This window comes from Bison bison, unplaced genomic scaffold, assembly GCF_000754665.1.
Source record: "Bison bison bison isolate TAMUID 2011002044 unplaced genomic scaffold, Bison_UMD1.0 scf7180017864092, whole genome shotgun sequence".
Lineage (NCBI taxonomy): Eukaryota > Metazoa > Chordata > Mammalia > Artiodactyla > Bovidae > Bison > Bison bison.
In genome coordinates this window covers 1340260-1362942 of record NW_011494664.1, presented here as the reverse complement: position 1 = coordinate 1362942, position 22683 = coordinate 1340260, and the positions used below count along the sequence as shown (strand labels likewise).

Sequence of the window (22683 nt, the reverse complement as noted above, 5' to 3'; positions counted from 1 at the left end):
CAGAAAGGCACGGTCAGTCAGTTTACAGCCCCGTCTCAGGACCACAGCAAACATGGCGAGCACACACACCAGCCTTAGCGCTCCTGCTGAGTACTCTGCCTGGAACACCCAACTTTCGGACGTCTGCATGGCTCACTGCCTTGCTTCCTGCTCAGCTGCTGCCTCATCAAAATGTCTTTCCTGACCACATAATCCAGACAGAACCCACCCTGGCACTTTCTATTCCCCTTACCTGCTTCCTTTTTTCTCAGAATACTTATCTTCACCTGGACATATTATATACAACACTCTGTGGATCTCCCTCTAGGGTGTAAGCTCCATGAAGGTAAGAGCAATACTTTATGTTCACTGATGTCTAATCCAGTGCTCACTAGGAATCACTAAATAAATGCAAAAATATAAACATACACGTATACATATTCTCTCCCTTTAAAGAAGTATATATAAAGAATCTGCCTGCAATGCAGGGGACCTGGGTTTGATTCCTGGGTCAGGAAGATCCCCTGAAGAAGGAAATGGCAATCTACTCCAGTATTCTTGCCTGGAGAACCCCATGGACAGATGGCTACAGTCCATGGGGTCGCAAGAGTCGGACATGACTTAGCAACTAAACCATACATATATAAAGAACGAGGCCTTTGGCAAACAAAGGGAGGGATCTTGGTCTTTCTTCTTTCTATACCTCATAGGACTGAAGTGAGGATGAAACAAGATGACTACATGTGAATCACTTAGCACAGCATTTGGCTCATGCTAAATGTTCAATAAATGTTTACTTCTTTCCTACTTTGGTTCAAGTTCAAAGGCAAAGACAACCATTACTTTCTTCTTGCTTTTATTTATTTATTTTCCCCCCCAAACTTTAAACTTTTTATTTTGTATTGAGGTATAGCCTATTAACAATGTTGATGTTTTTAATTAAGAATACAAATAAGGGCAATGAAAGGAGTAAGGCAAACCCTCGTATCTATTACCAAGTTACAGTAAATAGTCAAAAGTCTTTTCAAGACTTTTCCATATGAGTATGGTATTACAAACAGCCTTGCTTTGAGAAACCAAATATTTTAGAGTCCCCCCCGCCCCCTGCCCCCAGTAACTGTAATTCCAGAACAAAAGACTCTGAATGGTTATTCTAACCCCAAGGCCACAAAAGGAACACAGCAAGCGGAAGGCTTACCTCTTTGGTGAGGCTGTAGAAACCTTTGCACAAAGGGGTAGAAGTTGAAGAGAAAAAGCTGTGGAGAAAAGAATGCACGGACTTAATATATAAACTCTGCTGAGCTGCAGAGTTTCAGTGCTCCATGATGGAATTATATCACCAAGCTTAACTAACTGGGAGTCATTTTTCCCCTCTCAACAGGTATGAGTGATCCAGGATGATTCAATGCACTGTATTAATCAAGGAAAGGAAGGCTATGTTCCTATCCTCATTATGTCAAGGCAGAACGTGTACACAGAATAAACCAAGGGAGGAAAGGCAGTCAAAATGCAACATTCTACTTTTAAATTGGTGTGGCTATAGAAGCAATTTTTTAGTCTTCAAAGGTAACAGTAATTCAAACCTGAATAGCACCTAGTGTAATCTGATCACCAAAAAACCCACAGTCTAGTTTTCTTATTGTATACCAATCAAACCACACTGGAGAAATTACTCTGAGCTCCACCTAGATGTGGGCTCCAAAATCACTGCAGATGGTGACTGCAGCCATGAAATTAAAAGATGCTTACTCCTTGGAAGCAAAGTTATGATCAACCTAGACAGCATATTGAAAAGCAGGGACATTACTTTGCCAACAAAGGTCCATCTAGCCAAAGCTATGATTTTTCCAGTAGTGATGTATGCATGTGAGAGTTGGACTATAAAGAAAGACTGAGTGCTGAAGAATTGATGGTTTTGAACTGTGGTGTTGAAGAAGACTCTTGAGAGTCCCTTGGACAGCAAGGAGATCCAACCAGTCCATCCTAAAGGAGATCAATCCTGAATATTCACTGGAAGGACTGATGTTGAAGCTGAAACTCATTTGAAAAGACCCTGATGCTGGGAAAGATTGAAGGCAGGAGAAGGGGACGACAGAGGATGAGATGGTTGGATGGCATCACCGACTCAATGGACATGAGCTTGAGTAGACTCTGGGAGTTGGTGATGGACAGGGAGGCCTGGCGTGCTGCAGTCCATGGGGTCATAGAGTTGGACACAACTGAGTGACTGAATTGAACTGAACTACCTAGATGAAAGTGATGAGTATCCAGTTATTAAAGCAACTGTAATCTTTAACTTCAAGAAGAAAAACTTTGGAGATGGCCTAGTATTTTTCAAAGCTCTCATCATGTGAGAATAAATTTTTTTCTGTTTTAGTCACAGAGCAAAAGTAGGACCAGAAAACTAAATGGCAAGACTTGTGTTTGATATAGAGATGGATGTTTAACTGCAGTCAGTTGTGAAGCTCCAGTTTTCATTTCTATCAAATCAGACTTTAATTACAAATCACATTTGCTTTTCTATTGAGCTCAAATTCAGCTGTGACTTGAAATTACTGCACAAAGGTAACAAGAATTGACTGGATGATCCTGCTTTAGAACTGCAGCCCATGGAGAAAAAGCAATTTATTCTTAACATGTTAAATTTTTCTTTTAGAAATGGAGTAAGTGTATTCGCTCATGTCTACTTTCATTTTTATCTTGGTATTTATCTATACTACATGATATTCAATAAAGAAGCCTGTTTTACTTTTTGTTTTTTGAAGAAAGCAATATATTCAATGACAATCAGATCAGAACTAGTCACAAGAGCAAAATGACAGGAACAACCTCATGGTCATTTCTTCATGGCCTGAATTTTTGGGAATTCCTCCTTTTCTATAAAGGCAGATAGTCTGAGTATGTTTGAAGTTTCCATATGTATACACAATATACATACATTATACCACCAAAGAGTTCTTGCAATCTAATTTAATATTAAATGAATAATCAGAGAATTCAGCTTTGTTAAGTGAGTAAGCCAGAAGTCAGGAAAGCTATGAAGGGGTAAATGGTGAAACATAGTAACAGCTGATAAAAATATGTGGGCTATGTTGGCTCAGAAAAAAGTATAAGTGAAACAAAGGTAAATAAAAGTAAAAAAAAAAAAGAACAGAACTGTTTATAAACTGAATACATGTACAATTGAACATTCATACTTACTGATAAGGAAGAGTGACAAAAACAGCTGTTTTCTAGTGAAAGATTTTATCCTTTTGTAAACTATATGGGTTGAAATGGTATGCAAGGATAAAATTAAGCCACTGCTCTACCTTAGTCAAAGGTGTCCTTTTACCAAGAATAATTCTACTTCCAATATTCATCAAGAGAAACACAATGCAATTCAAACCTCGTGAATTCCCACCAATCTGGAGATGAGGTTCATGAGCATCATCTTCACTTCAAATCTCTCCTTGGAACTCTCCAGCTGCTTCAGTAGCTTTTCTGCAAAATCTGGAAAGAAGAAAATAATTAGAGATGTATACTGTGGGCCCATGGTCTGCACAATATTATCCAACAAGTGTAGAGAAAAGCGGTGGTTTGATCGTTGACTCTAGTGTGACTGTGCCTGAAGTCACTGCAGAACCAGGATGGTGAAAACTGACAGGACAGGTGGACAGACTTACACACGAGCAGATATACCTTCGATGGTGCCCAAAGTTAAGTCTTAAGGATTCCCAAGATTTTCAGCATCGAGTGACTGTTTGACAAACACTCTAAGACCGTGCTTCTTAAAGTGTGGTCTGCAGACCACCCGCAGCCGTCCACCGTGTAGCTTATTACAAATACTGAAACGTAGGACCTACCCCCAGACCTACTGAAAATCAGAATCTGTACTTTAATAGGATCCCACAGTGGTGTGTATATGCTTTAAAGTTTGAGGAACACTGACCGAGAGGAAGGGTCAGTAAACTGGAGTACAGAAAGCATTTAAAAGCCCCATTGCCAGGGGAGGGATAGATTCGGAGTTTGGGATTGACATGTAAAACACACCGCTATGTTTAAAATAGATAACCAACAGGGATCTACCCTAAAACAAACAAACAAAACAACAACCCCATTGCCCAATCATACCCCATATCAACTAATCAGTCTCTGGGAATAACAGGACCTAAGTACCACTATAGTTTCATAAAATTCCCCAACTGATTCCACGTGCAATCTAGTTTGAGAACTAGTGTTCTAAAACAGGTTTCCCAAATTTTAGGTTTCCACCCGCCAGTTTTAAAACAAAACAAAAAAAAAACGGGAATAACAAGAGATTGTTAATTTTTCATTTGGTCAAGTAGAATGTCCTACTATTACTGCATTATGAAAGACACGAATTGCAAAGAGAGCCGTTCCCCCACATTTTTCTTATTTTGCTGTGGGCTGGGAATCACTGCTTTAGAATATAATTCCCTAGGCCACAACCAACAGGCAACAATTCAGCATTTATTGTCTATTAAGTGCCAGGGATTTTATATTCTCTGATAACCTGGAAGTTGGGAAGCTAAACAGGCAGATAAAGCCAACAAGGAACTTGGGAGGTCATAATTACAGTACCTTGGGGATCATGAATCAAGTGAATAGCTGAAAAGTTAAACACCTCCGGTTTTTTCTTCTTTTTATGTTTCTGAAAGAAAGGGAGAGGAAAATATTTACATTCTGAATTATAGTGAAGAGGCCCTAGGCTGTTATCAAGTCTACCCCACTATTTAAAAAGAAAAAAAAAAATCTTTGTTCCAAAAACCTTTCTTTCAACTGGAAGAACTAAAGGTGCTTTAAGTCTTCTAAGAGTCAGCTTGGGAATGTTCCATCTATTAGCACCTGTGAGATTTATAGGGATTTGGAAATATAAACATTAAAAAACAAACTAGGGGCAAATTAATGACTTCAAATAATCACTACAAAATATAAGATTTACTTCATTTGTGTTCTCTTCTGAGAAGACATGATCAAAACAAATAAAAATGAATTTAATCAAATTAATTTATTCAAGTCACAGACTTTGCTAGAGCTGAGAACAATTATTCATCTAAAAAATTAGGGCTTAAAAATTCATCACACATTTCTAAGTCTTTAACAAAAATGCTACTTTATTTCAAATGCCTAAAAGCTTTTCCTAAAGACCACATATTCTGCGTTTTAATGAATCCCATCTCCTTTCCTAGGTATGAGTCTCACCGTGAGGACTTTCATAGCCTTTTCCAACTTTTTCTTGTTTTTAGAGCTTTTCTTCCCGGTGGCATACTGCACAAGCAGGTCTCTTGCTGTTGGTCCTTCATCCTGAAGAAAAAACTACTTTGTAAAACCATCAACAAGGAAAATCTGCATAAGAGCAGAGAATAACCCTTTCAGTTACTTCTTTGTATTTGTATTCTTTGCATGAAGCTATTAAAAATAAACACAACTTTAAAAATTCAATAAAATATTTGCCCATCTATAGAAACAGGCACATATGAAGATTTCCACTACAGCACTAACCTGTTTTTCTGCTTTGAGTTTTCATTGAAGTATAATATATAGACAGAAGGCAAGTATGTTTTTATTTGAAGGAAAAAAACAAACCTGGAAACAAGTCTTTGTCAATAGGGAAATGTTTAATCTACACTACGTTCATTTCATATTCTGAAACGTTATGTGGAGGTTAAAATACTGAGATAGATCTCTATGTACAAGTAGAAGACTATCCAAAGGCACTGATACATCTATCAATCTATATATATGTCATCACAAAGAAAACACAGTGCAAAATAAAATATATTGTTTATATGTATTTTAAAAACAGACTACACACATAAGACAATATGTATATGTGTCCACATACATATGCATGAGAAACGAAATGGTTATCTATGAAAACGGAGGTGAGAAAGAAGTAAGAAAGGATTGAGAAAACTTTTATTTTATTATATCTATAATATCTGAAATTTTTTACAGTAGGAATGTATTGTTCATACATTATTTAATAAAATAATAACAAAACAAATTAGAAGATGTTATTTCATATTCCAGTATTATTACCAAAATGCAAAAATGAGAAGGGACATTTTTTTAGAATTTCTTTTTCATCTTAATAAAAGTATTTTTAACAAAGAAAATTTCATGACATCATAAATCCTGATTCTTCCTTTTAAAGATGCTATACCACGGAATTCTCCCACTCCAGTACTCTTGCCTGGAGACTTCCGTGGACAGAGGACCCTGGTGGGCTGCTGTCCCTGGGGTTGCACAGAGTCGAACACGACTGAAGCGATTTAGCATGCATGCATGCGTTGGAGAAGGAAATGGCAACCCACTCCAGTATTCTTGCCTGGAGAATCCCAGGGACAGAGGAGCCTGTGAGCTGCCTCTTATGGGGTCGGACATGACTGAAGCGACTTAGCAGCATACCGCCCAGGGCTTCCCAGGTAGCGCTAATGGTAAAGAACCTGCTTGCCAATGCAGGAGATATAAGAGATGCGAGCTGGATCCCTGCATTGGGAAGATCCACTGATGGAGGGCATGGCAACCCACTCCAGTATTCTTGCCTGGAGAATCCCATGGACAGAGGAGCCTGGCAGGCTATAGTCTTTAGGGTCACAGAGTCGGACATGACTGAAGAGACTTAGAACACACACACACATACAACTTCCTTTCTCCACTCTATAAACTTCCATGATATTTAACCTCAAAAATATATTGGCAGTAATTTTTAGATTTAATTATTAGTAAAATAATAAAATAAAATAATAAAATAAAATAGTAAAATTAGTAATTTTCTAGATTTAAACAGTGAGATATAGGTATAGCTCTAGAAAGAACAAGACTGAATGAATCTAAGTTTTATTAGTTATTTAACTAATCTTACTGAATGGGACAAAATCTAAATAGAACAAAATCTCAGCATGGCAGAACTCAATAAAGGATAAAGGTAGCATAGAAGTTTCTAACTTTAACAATCTACTCTGAGAACAATAATAAAATCTGATTAACTGTGAAGTTCAAAAGTATCTGTGGGTTTTAAACTAACCTCGGACTCTGAGTCACTGTCTTGTTTCTCCTCTTCATCTTTCCCAAGGAAGAATGTCAAAGCAGCAACTAATATCTAAAGACGAGTTCAGACAAAGTCAATTACTCATCCCAGCTTACAACAAAGAATAAATACTTCTGTCTATATTTTATACATGCATATGAACTAGGATCTGAAGGGGAAAAAAAAAGAGTGGTAGGATTTGGGCTCATCTTTCTTAGCCAGGTTCTACAGAGTTGTTATCCTTCAAGCAGCAAGTCAAGAATTTCTACATCCCCCATAAGAAAAGTGACATTATAGCCCTTCTAACAGAAAGTCAAACATGGCCTTAAATTTCTCTCAGCTTTGTCCAAGCCCAGTCAAGAATTATAGGGGAAAACATAAAATAAATGCTAAGGCTATTGTTTAATAGACAGCATTTTAAAAACTTTAATTTTGGTTGACTGTTCCAGAGCACAGATAAACCAGGGCAGCAGCCCGAGCACAGTCTGGACAGTGTGTCTGCACACCAGCGCTTCCTTGCACACCCACTCCTCTCCTTCACCTTTCAGCCAGAAAAGCGACTACCCGCCTATGGCGCCTTCACACAGCCCTGCAGGAGCTCACCTTGGTGACCTTAGAGAAACAGGCCGTTGTGATCACATTGACAGTTTTGGCATCGTTCCTGGGGGAAGACAGTTGAGTGTTTTAAAGTAAATTTTCATTCTACTGTACTTGACAGCATAGACAATGGCACAAAATAAATAATAAATACTTCTGACACATTAAAATTTATAGTTTGTACTATTTCAAAAAGTCATGGGTTGCTAAATAGCCAACTGCAGGTGAACATTTCTAGCTCAGTTCAATTCTAGCCCAGTTATGTGTCAGAAAGCTATGCAGACATTAAAAAGTGGCTTTTTTGAAGGATTTTAAATGACATATAAACCCTATTCAAGATAAACTGGGGGGATAAATAAGAAAAACTACAATACAATAAAATTCCAACCATATTTCAACATTCATATTAAAGAAAAGACAAGAGGAAATATCATATTAACTGTGATCATCTCCTTGTGACACTATGGACCTTAGCCCACCAAGCTCTTCTGTTCATTGAATTTCCCAAGCAAGAATACTGGAATGGGTTGCCATTTCCTTTTCCAGGGGATCTTCCCAACCGAAGGATTGAACCCGTGTCTCTTTGTCTCCGGCACTTGCAGGTGGGGGTTCTTTATACTAGCGCCACATGGAAAGCATATAGGTGGTAGGACTACCGATGAATTAAAAAAACAAAAACCCCCCAAACCCCAGCTTTCCAGCTTTTCCGCTGCAACAAATATTACTTTTATACTTTTAAAAAAATTAGTAAATAAGAAAAGCAAAAGACATGAATTGGGGGCACTGTACCAACAAGCTGAAGTTTACAAGACATGATAATTGAAGTATAGAGGATAAATCAACTTGAAAATCTTCACAGAGGCAGACTAGGAAGAGCCTAGACTTCAGAGTTAGACAGATAAGGGTTTGAATTTCAACTCTACCTTTTATTAGCTACTACACTTAAGCTTGTGAACCTACAGGTCTCATTACTTGTAAGATGGGAATAATCCCAGATAAGCTACATTACACTGTTCTGCAGGTTGAACAGGGTAAAGCATAGTGCAGGTGCTCAAGAAATAGTAGCCAGTGTTATTATTAGTCATCTGGATTGCCTCTGTATTTTTACTTCCAACTTAATCTGTATCAGTGATATATTAAAGAGCTCAAAATCAAGAAATATATTTGTGTATATGTTCTGTGGTAATTACAGATGTATACAAGCCTATTTGTCAAGAGATAAATACATATATATTACCAGATGTTTCTTCTGTAGAGTTCAATCATGACATCCAAAGATATTTTGGCTGCAGTTGCATTGCTATCTCTTAACATGGTATACATGAAATTCTGCAATACCTGAAGGAAAAGTGGAGAAAGAAGGCTTAATATATTGCACAATACTGCTGCTGCTGCTAAGTTGCTTCAGTCGTGTCCGACTCTGTGCGACCCCATGGACTGCAGCCTACCAGGCTTTTCCATCCATGGGATTCTACAGGCAAGAACACTGGAGTGGGTTGCCATTTCCTTCTCCATAATACTGCAGTACAACGCTGCAAACATGGAAAACAAAAGGGTACTTACTATATTCACTTTATTGTTCTTATGTTTTGCATTTATATTCTTGATATCAGTCACAATATGAGTGTATAAAGTCTGTGGAAAAGAAACAAAAACATGCACATTAACTGACATTTCTAATCTCACTTTATTTGGAGAGAAATACAAATGTACAAGAGGGTTTAGCTTACCCGTTTTTCATTCTATCACAAAAGAGACCAAAACCAAACAAAACAAAAAAAGCAGCTAAAGGAAAGTTACCCTCAAAAGGTTAAATATAGAGTTACATGACCAACAAATCCATTCCTGGTTAAATTCCCAAGAGATATGAAAATATATTTCCAATGTTCACACAAATATTCACAGTAGCATTATTCCTAATAGCCAGAAAGTGAAAACTAAATGTTCATTAACTGATAAGTAAATAAACAGAAAGTGGTATAACCAGACAATGAAACACTGTTTGGCAACAAAAAGGAATGAGGTACTGACTCAAGCTACTTGAGTACAAAGTACTCAAAGTGCATGCAGGTACTTTGAAACATGCTAAGTGAAAGAAGCCAGTCACAAAAGCGCACATTATATGATTCCATTTATAAGAAACATGCAGGGTAGGCAAATCTATAGAGACCAAAAGTACACTGCTGGTTGCCTAGGGCTGGGATAGATGGGAGGATAGATGGGAGGATGGGAATGGTTGCTAATGGGAATGAGGTTTCTTTTAAGGAGGCTATGATGTTCCAAAATTGACTGTGGTGATGGTTGCAAAACTCTGTGAATGTACTAAACACCAATGAATTGTACACTTTAAATGGATGAACTGTATGTGAATTATATAATTATCTCAATAAAATCGTTATTTTTTTTTAAACGGGCAAGTTACTCCCCTCAGTTCAGTCGCTCAGTCGTGTCAGACTCTTTGCGACCCCATGAATCACAGCACGCCAGGCCTCTCTGTCCATCACCAACTCCCAGAGTTCACCCAAACTCATGTACATCGAGTCAGTGATGCCATCCAGCCATCTCATCCTCTGTCGTCCCCTTCTCCTCCTGCCCCCAATCCCTCCCAGCATCAGAGTCTTTTCCAATGAGTCAACTCTTCGCATGAGGTAGCCAAAGTATTGGAGTTTCAGCTTCAGCATCGTCCTTCCAATGAACACCCAGGACTGGCCTCCTTTAGGATGGACTGGTTGGATCTCCTTGCAGTCCAAGGGACTCTCAAGAGTCTTCTCTAACACCACAGTTCAAAAGCATCGATTCTTTGGCGCTCAGCTTTCTTCACAGTCCAACTCTCACATCCGTACATGACCACTGGAAAAACCATAGACTTGACTAGAAGGGCCTTTGTTGGCAAAGTAATGTCTCTGCTTTTGAATGTGCTATTTAGGTTGGTCATAACTTTCCTTCCAAGGAGTAAGCGTCTTTAATTTCATGACTGCAATCACCATCTGCAGTGATTTTGGAGTCCCCCAAAATAAAGTTACTCCCCTAAACGCATGCAAATATTGGTACCTAAAATATGTTCTACTTTTATTCCACAAGTTAGATCAAGAAGTATAACTGCTAAAATCAAATGAATACAGTCTCTTAACACTCTGAAAAACAATTTAAGTTAACGAATGTAAACTTTAGTTTCTCTTTCTGAAAATTCTTTCACAAACCTTCAGCTTCTGGTCTTACTTATATAAAAAGTCATATAGAGTGACTTTATATAAAGCAAACATAAAGTCACAGGGAAATATAAATAACAAAAAAGGTCAGTTTTAGCTGGTCAGTACCGTGCAGTGGAAAAGGGACTGGGTTCTAGAGCTAGGCTGCCTGGCTTTATGCTCCCGCAGGAGCTGTATGACACTGGGCACGTTATTCTCTCTCTCTGTGCCTCAAATTTTCAATCTGTGAAATAATAATAATAAGCCCTATCTCATAGCACTTTGTGAGTAAAAAAACATGTAAAATGCTCTGAAAATGGTAATTCAGCAAAAAGTAAACAATGAACATTAGCTATTACCTCTATATTGCCCTGTACACAATGCTCAATTTTTTCCTATTAAAATTATTTCTTAGCTGTTTCCAGTGATACAAAGCCTCAAGAATTCAAGAGACTCCAAACTCTGTAAGTTTTATGTCACTGCAAGGAAAAATGACATATGGGGGTAGGGAGTGGTTTTGTTCTTTACCTTTCGGAGAAGCTTATCATGGCAACGTAGAAGTTCAAAGAAGAGTTCCAGCAAACTTGATGGATTGATGAGATTCTTATTTCTCAGCAAGATCAAAGCTTTGCAAAATGTCTTAGGAAGGGGAAAAAAACATACTATAAGCCAATGATAAAGATGACAAAATGGAGGAGGAACATCCCCAAACTGCTTAATATCTTCTACTAACTAGGTGTTATTCCAGGCATTGAGACAGAGTCTCTGCCCTTGTGGATCTTATACTGGGGGTGGAGCAGAAGAGGGGACAGACAAGCAAGTAAGCATATAAACAGGTGAATCTCAGGAAGGAAATAAAACAGGGAGGTATAATTACTACATAGTGACTGAGGGAGGGCTCCTTTACACAGGAGGTCAAGGAAGTATCAACATAAAATGCTAGTGATCAGTGAATCCACAGACATAAGAAAGGTGGGTAAAAACAACGTAACACCAAACTGGAATAATCAATCTGAAATTGTGACTTTACAAGGCATTTTTTTTTTGAAGTACCGTTAGCAGTAAGAACAGCCCAATGGCAGTTGCAGCACTCTCACCACCAACTTCCATGAGTACCCTTAACCCCCCGAATTCTGGCCTCTAATACAATTCTCCATTAGATGGAATAAGCGATCCTTGGCGAATGGTTGATTTCAAGTCTTGGGGCAGACAAAACAGTAAGAAAGGATTTGGAACTATTTCTGCCAGAATGCAAGGATGCTTTCAAACACATCATGGGGATTGTTAAAAGAACTGGCCAGGTTGTGACAATTTGAACTTAAATAATAGGTACCTATGATGTCAAAGATAGAGAAATATAAATTTTATTAAATATGTAAATGTTATTTAAAAATGACATAATAAATAATAAACCATGATTTTTTAAAGTAAGTAAATGTTAATATACATGAGTATTTTGTTTTTTCCACTAAAAAACACAGTTGTTTATACCTATATAAGCAGGAAAGAGTGAACAAAAATTTGGGAATGATTCAAAAAGTCCCGGAAAAATAGCAAATAGGCTAGGAAGAAAAAGTCCAAGAGTTGAAAAGGATTGGTGGTTATCACTACAGCTACTTAAAAACAGGATTCACCACTGTGTTCTAATGATTCAGAGGAATGCTAATTATACTGATTCAATCCCTTGTTTCCTAACAATCTCCTAATTATTTTAAAAAACCTACTAATCATCGTAAAACACTACAAAGAAATAACACACACATTTATTTAATAATGCCTGCACATCAATTTGGTTGGATACTGTTAGCACACAAAACAAAGAAAACCTAATTACTTGGAAAGACAGTAAGTCTCTACACTCAAAATCTGTATGGCCCACAGGGACTTGAAAAATCCATGACATGAGTAAAAGTCTTCCATAATGGTTCAAGTCTGAAGCCTCTCAGGCTTTGCTGGGATGGTATTCTTTTTCTCTGGGGCCTAACCAAATTAAGATAATCCTGGAAAAGTATAAAAATAGAATTGCAGAAAGCACAGGAAAATGAAAGAATAAGAAACAAAGTTGAATCTACAGACTTGGCATTTTTATAAGGTTTGGTAAAGGATATGTTTTGTGACCATAATTTTTGTGTAAGTTTTACCAGCTGTAAAGATGTTTGAAAAGTTGATGTATGATTATTTAAATAATGCTTCTGACTGGGTTCCCTAGATAAGAGTGCAATTCATTACAGAGGCTTGTCCAGTGTGTGCTCTTTTCTAGAAGGGAAGGAAAGAAGCAGGAGAAGGCAGAGAAAAGCTGGGCAAGGATGTATCCGTGGCTGGAGACAAGCTGTAGTTTGATCACAGAAAAGCCCTGGAGTTGGATCCACCCTGTGGGAAGGGTTGGGCTTTTGAACCTCCGGGTTAGTCAGATATCACCTATGGGCTGGAAGGGCCACCCCTCAGGGGCTGCTGCTGCTATTGCTAAGTCACTTCAGTCGTGTCTGACACTGTGCGACCCCATAGACGGCAGCCCACCAGGCTCCCCCATCCTTGGGATTCTCCAGGCAAGAACACTGGAGTGGGTCGCCATTTCCTTCTCCAATGCATGAAAGTGAAAAGTGAAAGTGAAGTCGCTCAGTCGTGTCTGACTCCTAGCGACCCCATGGACTGCAGCCTACCAGGCTTCTCTGTCCATGGGATTTTCCAGGCAAGAGTACTGGAGTGGGGTGCCATTGCCTTCTCTGCCTCAGGGGCTAAGGCTCCTATTTAGCTGAAGACAGTGCTCTAAAGGGCAGCTGGGTGCCTTTACACCTGACATTCTCCGAAGGTGGGAGCACTGGCCAGGTAAAAGGGACCCAATGCCAGTCACCCAGGTAAGAGTGTTTAAAAATGCACAGACTTAATGGATAAATGTCTCAATTCAGCTTTATAAAAACTGTAAGTTGTAATTAGGGTTCTTCATGCATAGAAGATTTGAATGACTAAGAGGAACCACTTACTCAAAACGGGGAAAAGAACATCCTGGCAGGGTTAGCAGGCTGGCAGAACAGAGAGATCAGAGGGGAATGTAGCAGAAAAGGAGATGAGGTCAGAAACACAGGCAGAAAGCAGATCATGAAAGGATTTACAGGCTAAGTTAGTAAGTTTGAGTTGTTTTCTGTGTAGATGAGAAGCACAGAAGAATTTTAATGAACGGGTGACACACTGATCAACGGTTTAGAAAGATGTTTCGATGACAGACGGTTCTCATTTAAATATCCATACATATTACACACACGACCACAGCACAATTTATCAACCCAAGTACTGGTCCTACCATTCGGAGATCTGGATCCAAGACAGTGTGGTTGTAGGAGAGAAGATCTTTCAGCTCTTGAGGAAAGTTACTTAAATGTTCCGGATAACAGTGACTAATCTGTAACAAAGCAAAAGCTCTTCTGAAGTTTTCCTTTCTCTCCTATAATTCATATGCACAGATTAAGGATGTTCTGCAACAGGAGAGTAAAAGGCTATGTTTCATAGAAGTAGATGCTCCAAGTCATCTCTTTCTCTTCTACACACTAGTCTCTCTCTCATATTTCTTCTAGTCTTAGTAAATTATATGACATGATTCAGAATCTGCTTTCATGATGAATGTGAAGAAAACAAATAGTTTGAAAGCTTTTTTTGCTCTGGTTGGTTATGTGAAAAGTTCTAGTGAAATCCTCCAACTTAACGTAGGAGAAAAATAAAATTTGCAAAAAGGGAAAGTAAAAAAAAATTTTTTTTTAAATTAGGCTTCCACTTACAAATGGAATGAGATTGGGTATAAGTGGGAAAATATTCTGCAAACTGTGTGTAACAGCTGGTCTGTGATTTACTCCCCACCCCTGAAAAAAAATCTTCTTACCTGAGCCATAAACATCACCAGCTCTGCCAGTTCTTTGCTGGGTTTATTTGGTTGTAATTTGAAAATCTCCACATTGGATTTGTAGTGATTATATTGCTGTAGAAACTGTAAAAAAAAATAAAATTTAAACTGGTCACCTTCTATTACAAGACTTTCTCAGTACAGAATAAGTTACTTAGAAATCATTGATAGTGGCATTGAGAAAAAGATGTAGTAGAGGTATGTAAAAACACTGTTTTCCTTTATCACTATTCTTCAAAACAAGTTTTGAAAAATCTGTGCACATCACAGGTAATTTAAAGGCCCTTTCCCTTACCATTAGAAATCTAGGTATAAAGGTATGAAGAACAGTAAAACAAGAGTCAAAGACTCGGATCTGGCTCTATCCTGCCATTTACTATCTAAACGATCCTCTACTCTATTGTCTATGATATGGAGCCCCGAAACTTGCAAAAATATATGAATCAGAAAATGGGCAATAAAATGTACAATTATACCTCAAGTACACAAAGCTCTCCAGTCAAAATTTCCTTCTTCCTTTAAAAAATAATTATGATTTTACCCTGGAGTTCTAGATGTGTTAACAGGCAAAAGCAATAGACACGCAGAAATAATACTGATAATAGTTCCCCTTTATTCAGTGCTTGCTATGTGTCAAACTCATGTACATTACTTCATTTAATTATGTTTAATCCTAATAACAAACCAATAATCTAATGCGGAACTCCCGAACTCTCAGTTCTATGCCCTACACCCGCTTTTCATGCCTAGGTCAAGGCTTCAAACCATGTGTGTTTCTGTGAGATAGAGAAGGGGAGAGAATGGAGAAGAGGGGGAAGGGAAGTGGAGGGGAGAGAGAGGGACACCTAGAAACAGAATGAATATTTCTTTGTATTACCACTCCTGACTGGTTCAGTGAACTCCAAATTCACGTATCCAATTGCCAGCTGAGCTGTCTAACAGACATCTTAAACTTAGCTTGGCCAAAAAACATGACCCCTGATTTCCCTCCAAAACTGCTAGGCCTCCAGTTTTCTCCAAGAGTAGGAATCAAAGAGGGAGGCCTGCAGTCCCTATGTGCTTCAGTTAAGACCCTACTTCTCTTGACTCCACAATACCACTGACAAGTGAAGAGAGGGCCCCATTACTCAGAGTGCTCCTGGCAAGATCCTTATCCCACTTCTTCCCCTAGATGACTAGAAAATAATTTAATTAAAAAGGTATTTTTATCTGTATAGCTCACTACCATAGTCCCAGTACCTAGTACACAATAGGTACTAAATAGTATTTGTCAAATACCCAGACACAGAAATAAAAACACCTGAATCACTCTTCCTTCCTTTTTCCTTATCCCCCATGTACACTCCACCTGGAAGTTCTACTAGCTCCATTTCTCCATTTCCATGAGACCTAGTCTCAATCTGTTCACTTCTCTCCACTTCTGTTGATAATTCCAGTGGTACCACCAACCCTCACCTAGGCCATTCTGACAGCTATTACATTAGTTACCCTGCTTGCAATCTTTCTGCTCCACAACCTATAACCTCCAGAGTAAATTTTTAATAATATAAATCAGATCATGTCACACCTCTGCTTAACACTCTTCAATGGCTCCCTAACACACCAAGAGTAAACTCTTAACTCTTTACCTTGTTTTCAAGGGCCCCAAATGACCCAATCTCTGTCTGCCTGCATTTCCCAGGTCATATTACACTACCCTTATCTGTGCTCACTACATGTTAGCCACACTGGCCGCCTCTCTACCTTTTCTCCACTGAGAGCTTCTACACTTCCTATTCTCCCTATCTAGAATGCTCTTGATCTGCCTCAATATCATAGGAGAAAAGCCTTCCCTGTTTACGGCAGCCAAATCAACAGCCTCCAATCCTAACATATTCATATCCAGTTTTACTTTCTTCATAACTCTTACCACTCTATGTCTTCCATCATCAGAATATAAATCCAAGAGAAGAAGGCTCTCATATCTTTATCATTGCATCCTGAGTGCTTGGTGGTGACTGAGTTGGTAAGTCGTGTCTGACTTTTTGCAACCCCATGGCTTGCAGTGTGCCAGGCTCCTGGAAATTAGAATTTTCCAGGCAAGAATACTGAAGTGGGTTTCCATTTCCTTTTCCAGGGGATATTCCCAACCCAGGGATCAAACCTGTGTCTCCTGCATCTCCTGCTTGGCAGGTGGATTCTTTACCACTGAGCCACCTGGGAAGCCCAGTACCCTGAGTGCTTAGAACTATAAATACTAACACACAGGAGACACAGTACGTGTGAATTTGTATAAGAATTTCTTAAGGGAATGGATGGATAATCCTCTGAGGTAGGGATTATCTCTTTGCACATTAAAATACACATAGGCTCAGGTGGTTAAATCTCTGATTATACAATTGGTCAATAGTAGGCCCAGAGTCGGAGAAGGCAATGGCAACCCACTCCAGTACTCTTGTCTAGAAAATCCCATGGATGGAGGAGCATGGTAGGCTGCAGTCCATAGGGTTGCTAAGAGTCGGACACGACTGAGCGACTTCACTTTCACTTTTCTCATTCATGCATTGGAGAAGGAAATGGCAACCCACTCCAGTGTTCTTGCCTGGAGAATCCCAAGGACGGGGGAGCCTGGTGGGCTGCTGTCTCTGGGGTCCACAGAGTCAGACACGACTGAAGCAACTTAGCAGCAGCAGGCCCAGAGTACAAAGTTAGTGCTGAAACCAGTGCTTTTAAATACAGCATTGTATAGACTCTCAACTATGCTTTGTCTAATGGTTTATGCTGGACTGTGCTTAGTCGCTCAGTCACGTCCGATTCTTTGCAACCCCATGTACTGTAACCCGCCAGGCTCCTCCCACATGGGGATTTTCCAGGCAAGAATACTGAGTGGGTTGCCACGCCCTCTTCCAGGGGATCTTCCCAACACAGGGATCCAACCCAGGTCTACCGCATTACAGGTGGATTCTTTACCGTCTGAGCCAGCAGGGAAGCCCCAAAATACTGGAGTGGGTAGCCTATCCCTTCTCCAGGGAAACTTCCCCACCCAGAAATCAAGTAAGGATCTCTTGCATTGCAGGCAGATTCTTTACCAGCTGAGCTACTGTGGAAGCCCCTAAGGTTTACACTGCTTTACACACCTCAAATCCTCACCTACATTACTTAACTTCTTGTATTTGTTCCTAACTCTTTATTTCCACTTCCTTGAATCTTTCAAAAGGCTCTCTCTGCTGGTGATCTAAACCACTGAGACCGCTATATGTGCTGCAGCCCACAGCATCACAAAGTTGGATTTGACTTAACTACTGAACAACAGTTCACATAAATACTTCCATGTGAAAACCTGGAGGAGGAGGGGAAATGAGAAGGGCAATCAAAAGATGAATAATTATGTTAGCCATTTGCACAAATAATTGTAGCAGATACCTGTTTAATGCCTGTCCGATAAATGGGTGTCTGAAGAAAGCACTTTCCAAATTAATACCAAAACCATCACTGTCATTTTGTCATTTCTCAAAGCGTAATGTTCACAGTTTGTATGAGGTCAGTATACAAAGCCCCTCACAGTCTGGATCTAATTCCTAATTTTCAACTTTGTCTTTTCCTGACTTCAATTCTGACATCCAGGTCATGCCAGCTTCTGATGAGACTGAATCTGGTTTTAAATATATATACCAAGCTAGAAAAGACCCTGATGCTGGGAAAGACTGAAAGCAGGAGGAGAAGGGGACAACAGTATGAGATGGTTGGATGGCATCATCGACTCAATGGACATGAGTTTGAGCAAGCTCCGGGAGATGGTGAAGGAAAGGGAAGCCTGGCATGTTGGAGTACATGGGTTCGCAAAGACTGGACACGGCTGAACGACTGAACACCACCACCACCACTAAGCAAGCTACTTGAGAATCCGCCCCCTTCCCAACACAGTCCCTGGCATAGAACGCCGGCTCCCGTAAACAGACTTAGATAGAAAGTATTCTAACAAAAGTTTCATCAAGTGTTAATGACTAATTCAATTTAGGGGTTTCAGAAAACAAAAGGCTTGAGAAAGTTGTCTGGAAGTCGGAGGTTAAGGGGCGGAACATTTGTCTCTCCACCTCAATAAGGTCCGGAGATAAAGCAAAATGAGGTCTTTTAAAAGGTGTTTCTGTGGCAGCGGGGTCTACGAAGCAAGCAGAAAATGCAAACAGGCAGCAGATTTCAAGAGATGGGAAAAGAACCCTGAGTCATGTCCTCCCTTAACCTCTTTTCTCCTCGCGGGGAACCCCTGAACTTAAAGAGACGAACACGCGGCGAGCCAGAATCCCAGCTACATACTACGCTTCGCTATAGCCAGGCTATCAACCCGGGTTTCCAGCGTCAACGCGCCGCATTCCTACCTCCTCCACATAAGCCGGCGGGTCCCGCTTGATCAGATTCTGTAACTGCGGAAGGTTGCTGGGCAGCTTGTTATTGTTTCTGCTAGACATGTTGGCTGCTGACTGGCTCCGCGACGAGCAGTTTCAAGAAAACCCACAACGCTGGCAACTTCCAACCGTCTCGGGCGGTTCGGAGTCGTGCTTCCGTGTATGACCGGAAACAGCACATGGGTAGCTCTGCGAGCAGCGCCATCTTGGTTCTTACAGCGAGCTTAACTACGGGAACCTCAAAGTGTCAAACTTACTCTCGCGGTTTACTGATTTCCCCGCCCCTCACTCCCCCCCCCCCCCCGCCAACCCTGCTACTACCTAGCGTTGCTGAAATAATCTGAAATGCAAAAACTCCCCCCACCACACACACAATAGTTTATTTCACTATCCCGACACTCTCATGAAACAAATGAAAATTGTTACCAAAACAAACAAACAAACCCTCACAGCCGAAAGTTTTAAAGAAGGCTAAGCGCCGAAGAATTGATGTTCTTCAACAAAGCTGTTGGAGAAGACTGTTGAGAGTCCCTTGGACTGAAAGGAGATCAAACCAGTCCATCCTAAAGGAAATCAGCCCTGAATATTCATTGGAAGGTCTGATGCTGAAGCTGAAACTCCAAAACTTTGGCCACCTGATGCGAAGTGAGTCATTGGAAAAGACCCTGATGCTGGGAAAGATTGAAGGCAGGAGGAAAAGGGGACGACAGAGGATGGAGATGGTTGGATGGCATCACCCACTCGATGGACATGAGTTTGAGTAAACTCTGGGAATTGGTGATGGATAGGGAAGCCTGCGGAGAAGGCAATGGCACCCCACTCCAGTACTCTTGCCTGGAAAATCCCATGGATGGAGGAACCTGGTAGGCTGCAGTCCATGGGGTCGCTGAGGGTCGGACACCACTGAGCGACTTCACTTTCACTTTTCACTTTCATGCATTGGAGAAGGAAATGGCAACCCACTCCAGTGTTCTTGCCTGGAGAATCCCAGGGACGAGGGAGCCTGGTGGGCTGCCGTCTATGGGGTTGCACGGAGTCGGACACGACTGAAGCGACTTAGCAGCAGCAGGGAAGCCTGGCGTGCCGCAGTCCATGGGGTCGCAAAGAGTCGGGCAAGACTGAACGACTGAACTGAACTGAACTGAAAGGTAGAAGCGAAGTGTCGATGGGGCGTAGATGGGTGGATGCGAGCTAAGTCGCTTCAGTCGTGTTCGACTCTGCGACCCTATGGACCGTAGCCCGTCAGGCTCCTCTGTCCATGGGATTTTCCAGGCAAGAATACTGGAATGGGTTGCCATTTCCTTCTCCAGGGCTCTTTTCTACCCAGGGCTTTTCTCTACCCAGGGATCTAACCCGCATTAATTGCATCTCGTGCATTGGCAGGCAGATTCTTTACCACTGGAGCCCCCTGGGAAGCCCCTGGGGAGTAGATAGCACTATCCTATTTTAGAGAGGGTGAAAAAGATCAATGAGGGGCATCAATTAGTTTTTCTGTATAATTTAAAATACCTGTTCTTGTGTTGTTTTTAATTGTTTCAACCCAAGTGGCACAGTGGTAAAGAATTTGCCTGCCAATGCAGGAGACACAGGAGATGCAGGTTGGATCCCTGGGTCGAGAAGATCCCCTGGAGAAGGAAATGGCAACCCTCCAGTATTCTTGCCTGGAGAATCCCATGGACAGAGGCCTGGAGGGCCACAGTACACAGGGCCGCAGAGTCTGACAGGGCTGAAGGGACTTAACAAGCACTCAACATGACTCAGGAAAAGAGTGGATAAAATATAGTCATGTTGACGGATTTAAAATGAATTTGTATTTAAAACACCACTCTTGTTATAACCTTTGTAAGTACTGTTCTCCAAGAGTTTTAAATTCAGATTCTGTTCATTCAAAGAGAGTACATTTCCACAATTTCAAAGTGTACAGAAATAAATATGTGGAGAATAAATTAATCCCTCACCCTGTTCCAAGCACTTCACTTGTATTGAATCCTGAGAAGAACCCTCTAAAATAGGTGCTAAAATTACCCGTACTTTGCAGATGAAGAAACAGGCTTGGACAAGTTGACTGCCTAAGTTCATAGCAGGTGAGGAAGCTGGGATTTCAGTCCAGGCAGTCGTGATCATAACTAGATGAGAAAGAAAAATGTAGCCTGATACTTGTCAGCTGATTAGCTAGTCTGGCATCAAAATTTGGACAGTAGTATTCCCCTGCTTAATATAAGCAGTTTCACAGAACACCAGCTTCAGTCCAGGTCATCTGTGGCCATGTCTGAATGAGCCAAAAAACAAGACAACTCTGTAATCACATCTAGGCACAAGCAAGTTCAAGAACTCTGTGCAAACCACTTGCAGTTTTTCAGCTACACTTGGAGAAGGACTATCCTACCTATCATTGAACCAGGTACTTGTGAAATTATTAAGAAGTAAATGTAAACAATAATTTTTTTTAAAGCCCTTTCACAGATTTAAATTAAAAACATTGTTTTTGGTTGGTTGGATTAGTGAGGGAAAAAAAGCATTCTCAAAACAAAATATATTGAAATAATTTAATTCCTATCAAAATTAAAAGCTTATGTACTATGAATATTTAAGTCACAAAAATGTGACTTATGAGTTAAACACTTAGGCCATGTTATCAGCTTCTATTCATATTCTACATCAGGCACTAGGGTAAGTGTTTGTCTGTTTTTGTTTTGTTTTTGGACATGCCTCTTGGCTTTCAGAATTTTAGTTTCCCAAACAGGGATCAAACCCAGGCCAGTGGTGAAAGAGTCCTAACCACTGGGCCACAGGGAATTCCCTAGGGTAAGTGTTTTGAATACAAAAATAAGTGTTTTGAATACAAAAATAAGTGTTTTGAATACAAAAATAAATAAATTTCACCCTCAGGATATTCAGAGACTAATGGGAGAAAAATGGAAAATACATTCTTATAATGAATAACAGAGCAATGGAAGCAATAGAGAAGACAATCTAGCCCAGAAGAATTAGCATGTTTCACTGGATCATGGAAAAAGGAAGAGAGTTCCAGAAAAACATCTATTTCTGCTTTCTTGACTATGCCAAAGCCTTTGACTGTGTGGATCACAATAAACTGTGGAAAATTCTGAAAGAGATGGGAATACCAGACCACCTGACCTGCCTCTTGAGAAACCTATATGCAGTTCCGGAAGCAACAGTTAGAACTGGACATGGAACAACAGACTGGTTCCAAATAGGAAAAGGAGTATGTCAAGGCTGTCTATTGTCACCCTGCTTAATTAACTTACATGCAGAGTACATCATGAGAAACGCTGGGCTGGAAAAAGCACAAGCTGGAATCAAGATTGCCGGGAAAAATATCACTAACCTCAGATATGCAGATGACACCACCCTTATGGCAGAAAGTGAAGAGGAACTAAAAAGTTCTTGATGAAAGTGAAAGTGGAGACTGAAAAAGTTGGTTTAAAGCTCAACATTCAGAAAACGAAGATCATGGCATCTGGTCCCATCACTTCATGGGAAATAGATGGGGAATCAGTGGAAACAGTGTCAGACTTTATTTTTTGGGGCTCCAAAATCACTGCAGATGGTGACTGCAGCCATGAAATTAAAAGACACTTACTCTTT

General features: G+C 40.2%; 1 protein-coding gene across 1 annotated transcript in view; it reads right to left on the bottom strand.

Moving 5' to 3' along the window:
* SDAD1 (SDA1 domain containing 1) overlaps window positions 1-19278 on the bottom strand; it is a 30393-nt gene extending 11115 nt beyond the window's left edge. The window contains exons 1-12 of the mRNA XM_010838149.1: window positions 19048-19278; window positions 14672-14776; window positions 14099-14197; window positions 11329-11439; window positions 9176-9247; window positions 8850-8950; window positions 7619-7676; window positions 7013-7087; window positions 5185-5286; window positions 4564-4633; window positions 3368-3471; window positions 1178-1235 (exon numbers count right to left, since the gene is read on the bottom strand). Coding sequence (XP_010836451.1) covers window positions 1178-1235; window positions 3368-3471; window positions 4564-4633; window positions 5185-5286; window positions 7013-7087; window positions 7619-7676; window positions 8850-8950; window positions 9176-9247; window positions 11329-11439; window positions 14099-14197; window positions 14672-14776; window positions 19048-19137 — 1045 coding nt within the window. The 5' untranslated portion in view covers window positions 19138-19278. The remainder of the gene's footprint in view (window positions 1-1177; window positions 1236-3367; window positions 3472-4563; window positions 4634-5184; window positions 5287-7012; window positions 7088-7618; window positions 7677-8849; window positions 8951-9175; window positions 9248-11328; window positions 11440-14098; window positions 14198-14671; window positions 14777-19047) is intronic.
* Between the last annotated feature and the right edge of the window lie 3405 nt (window positions 19279-22683).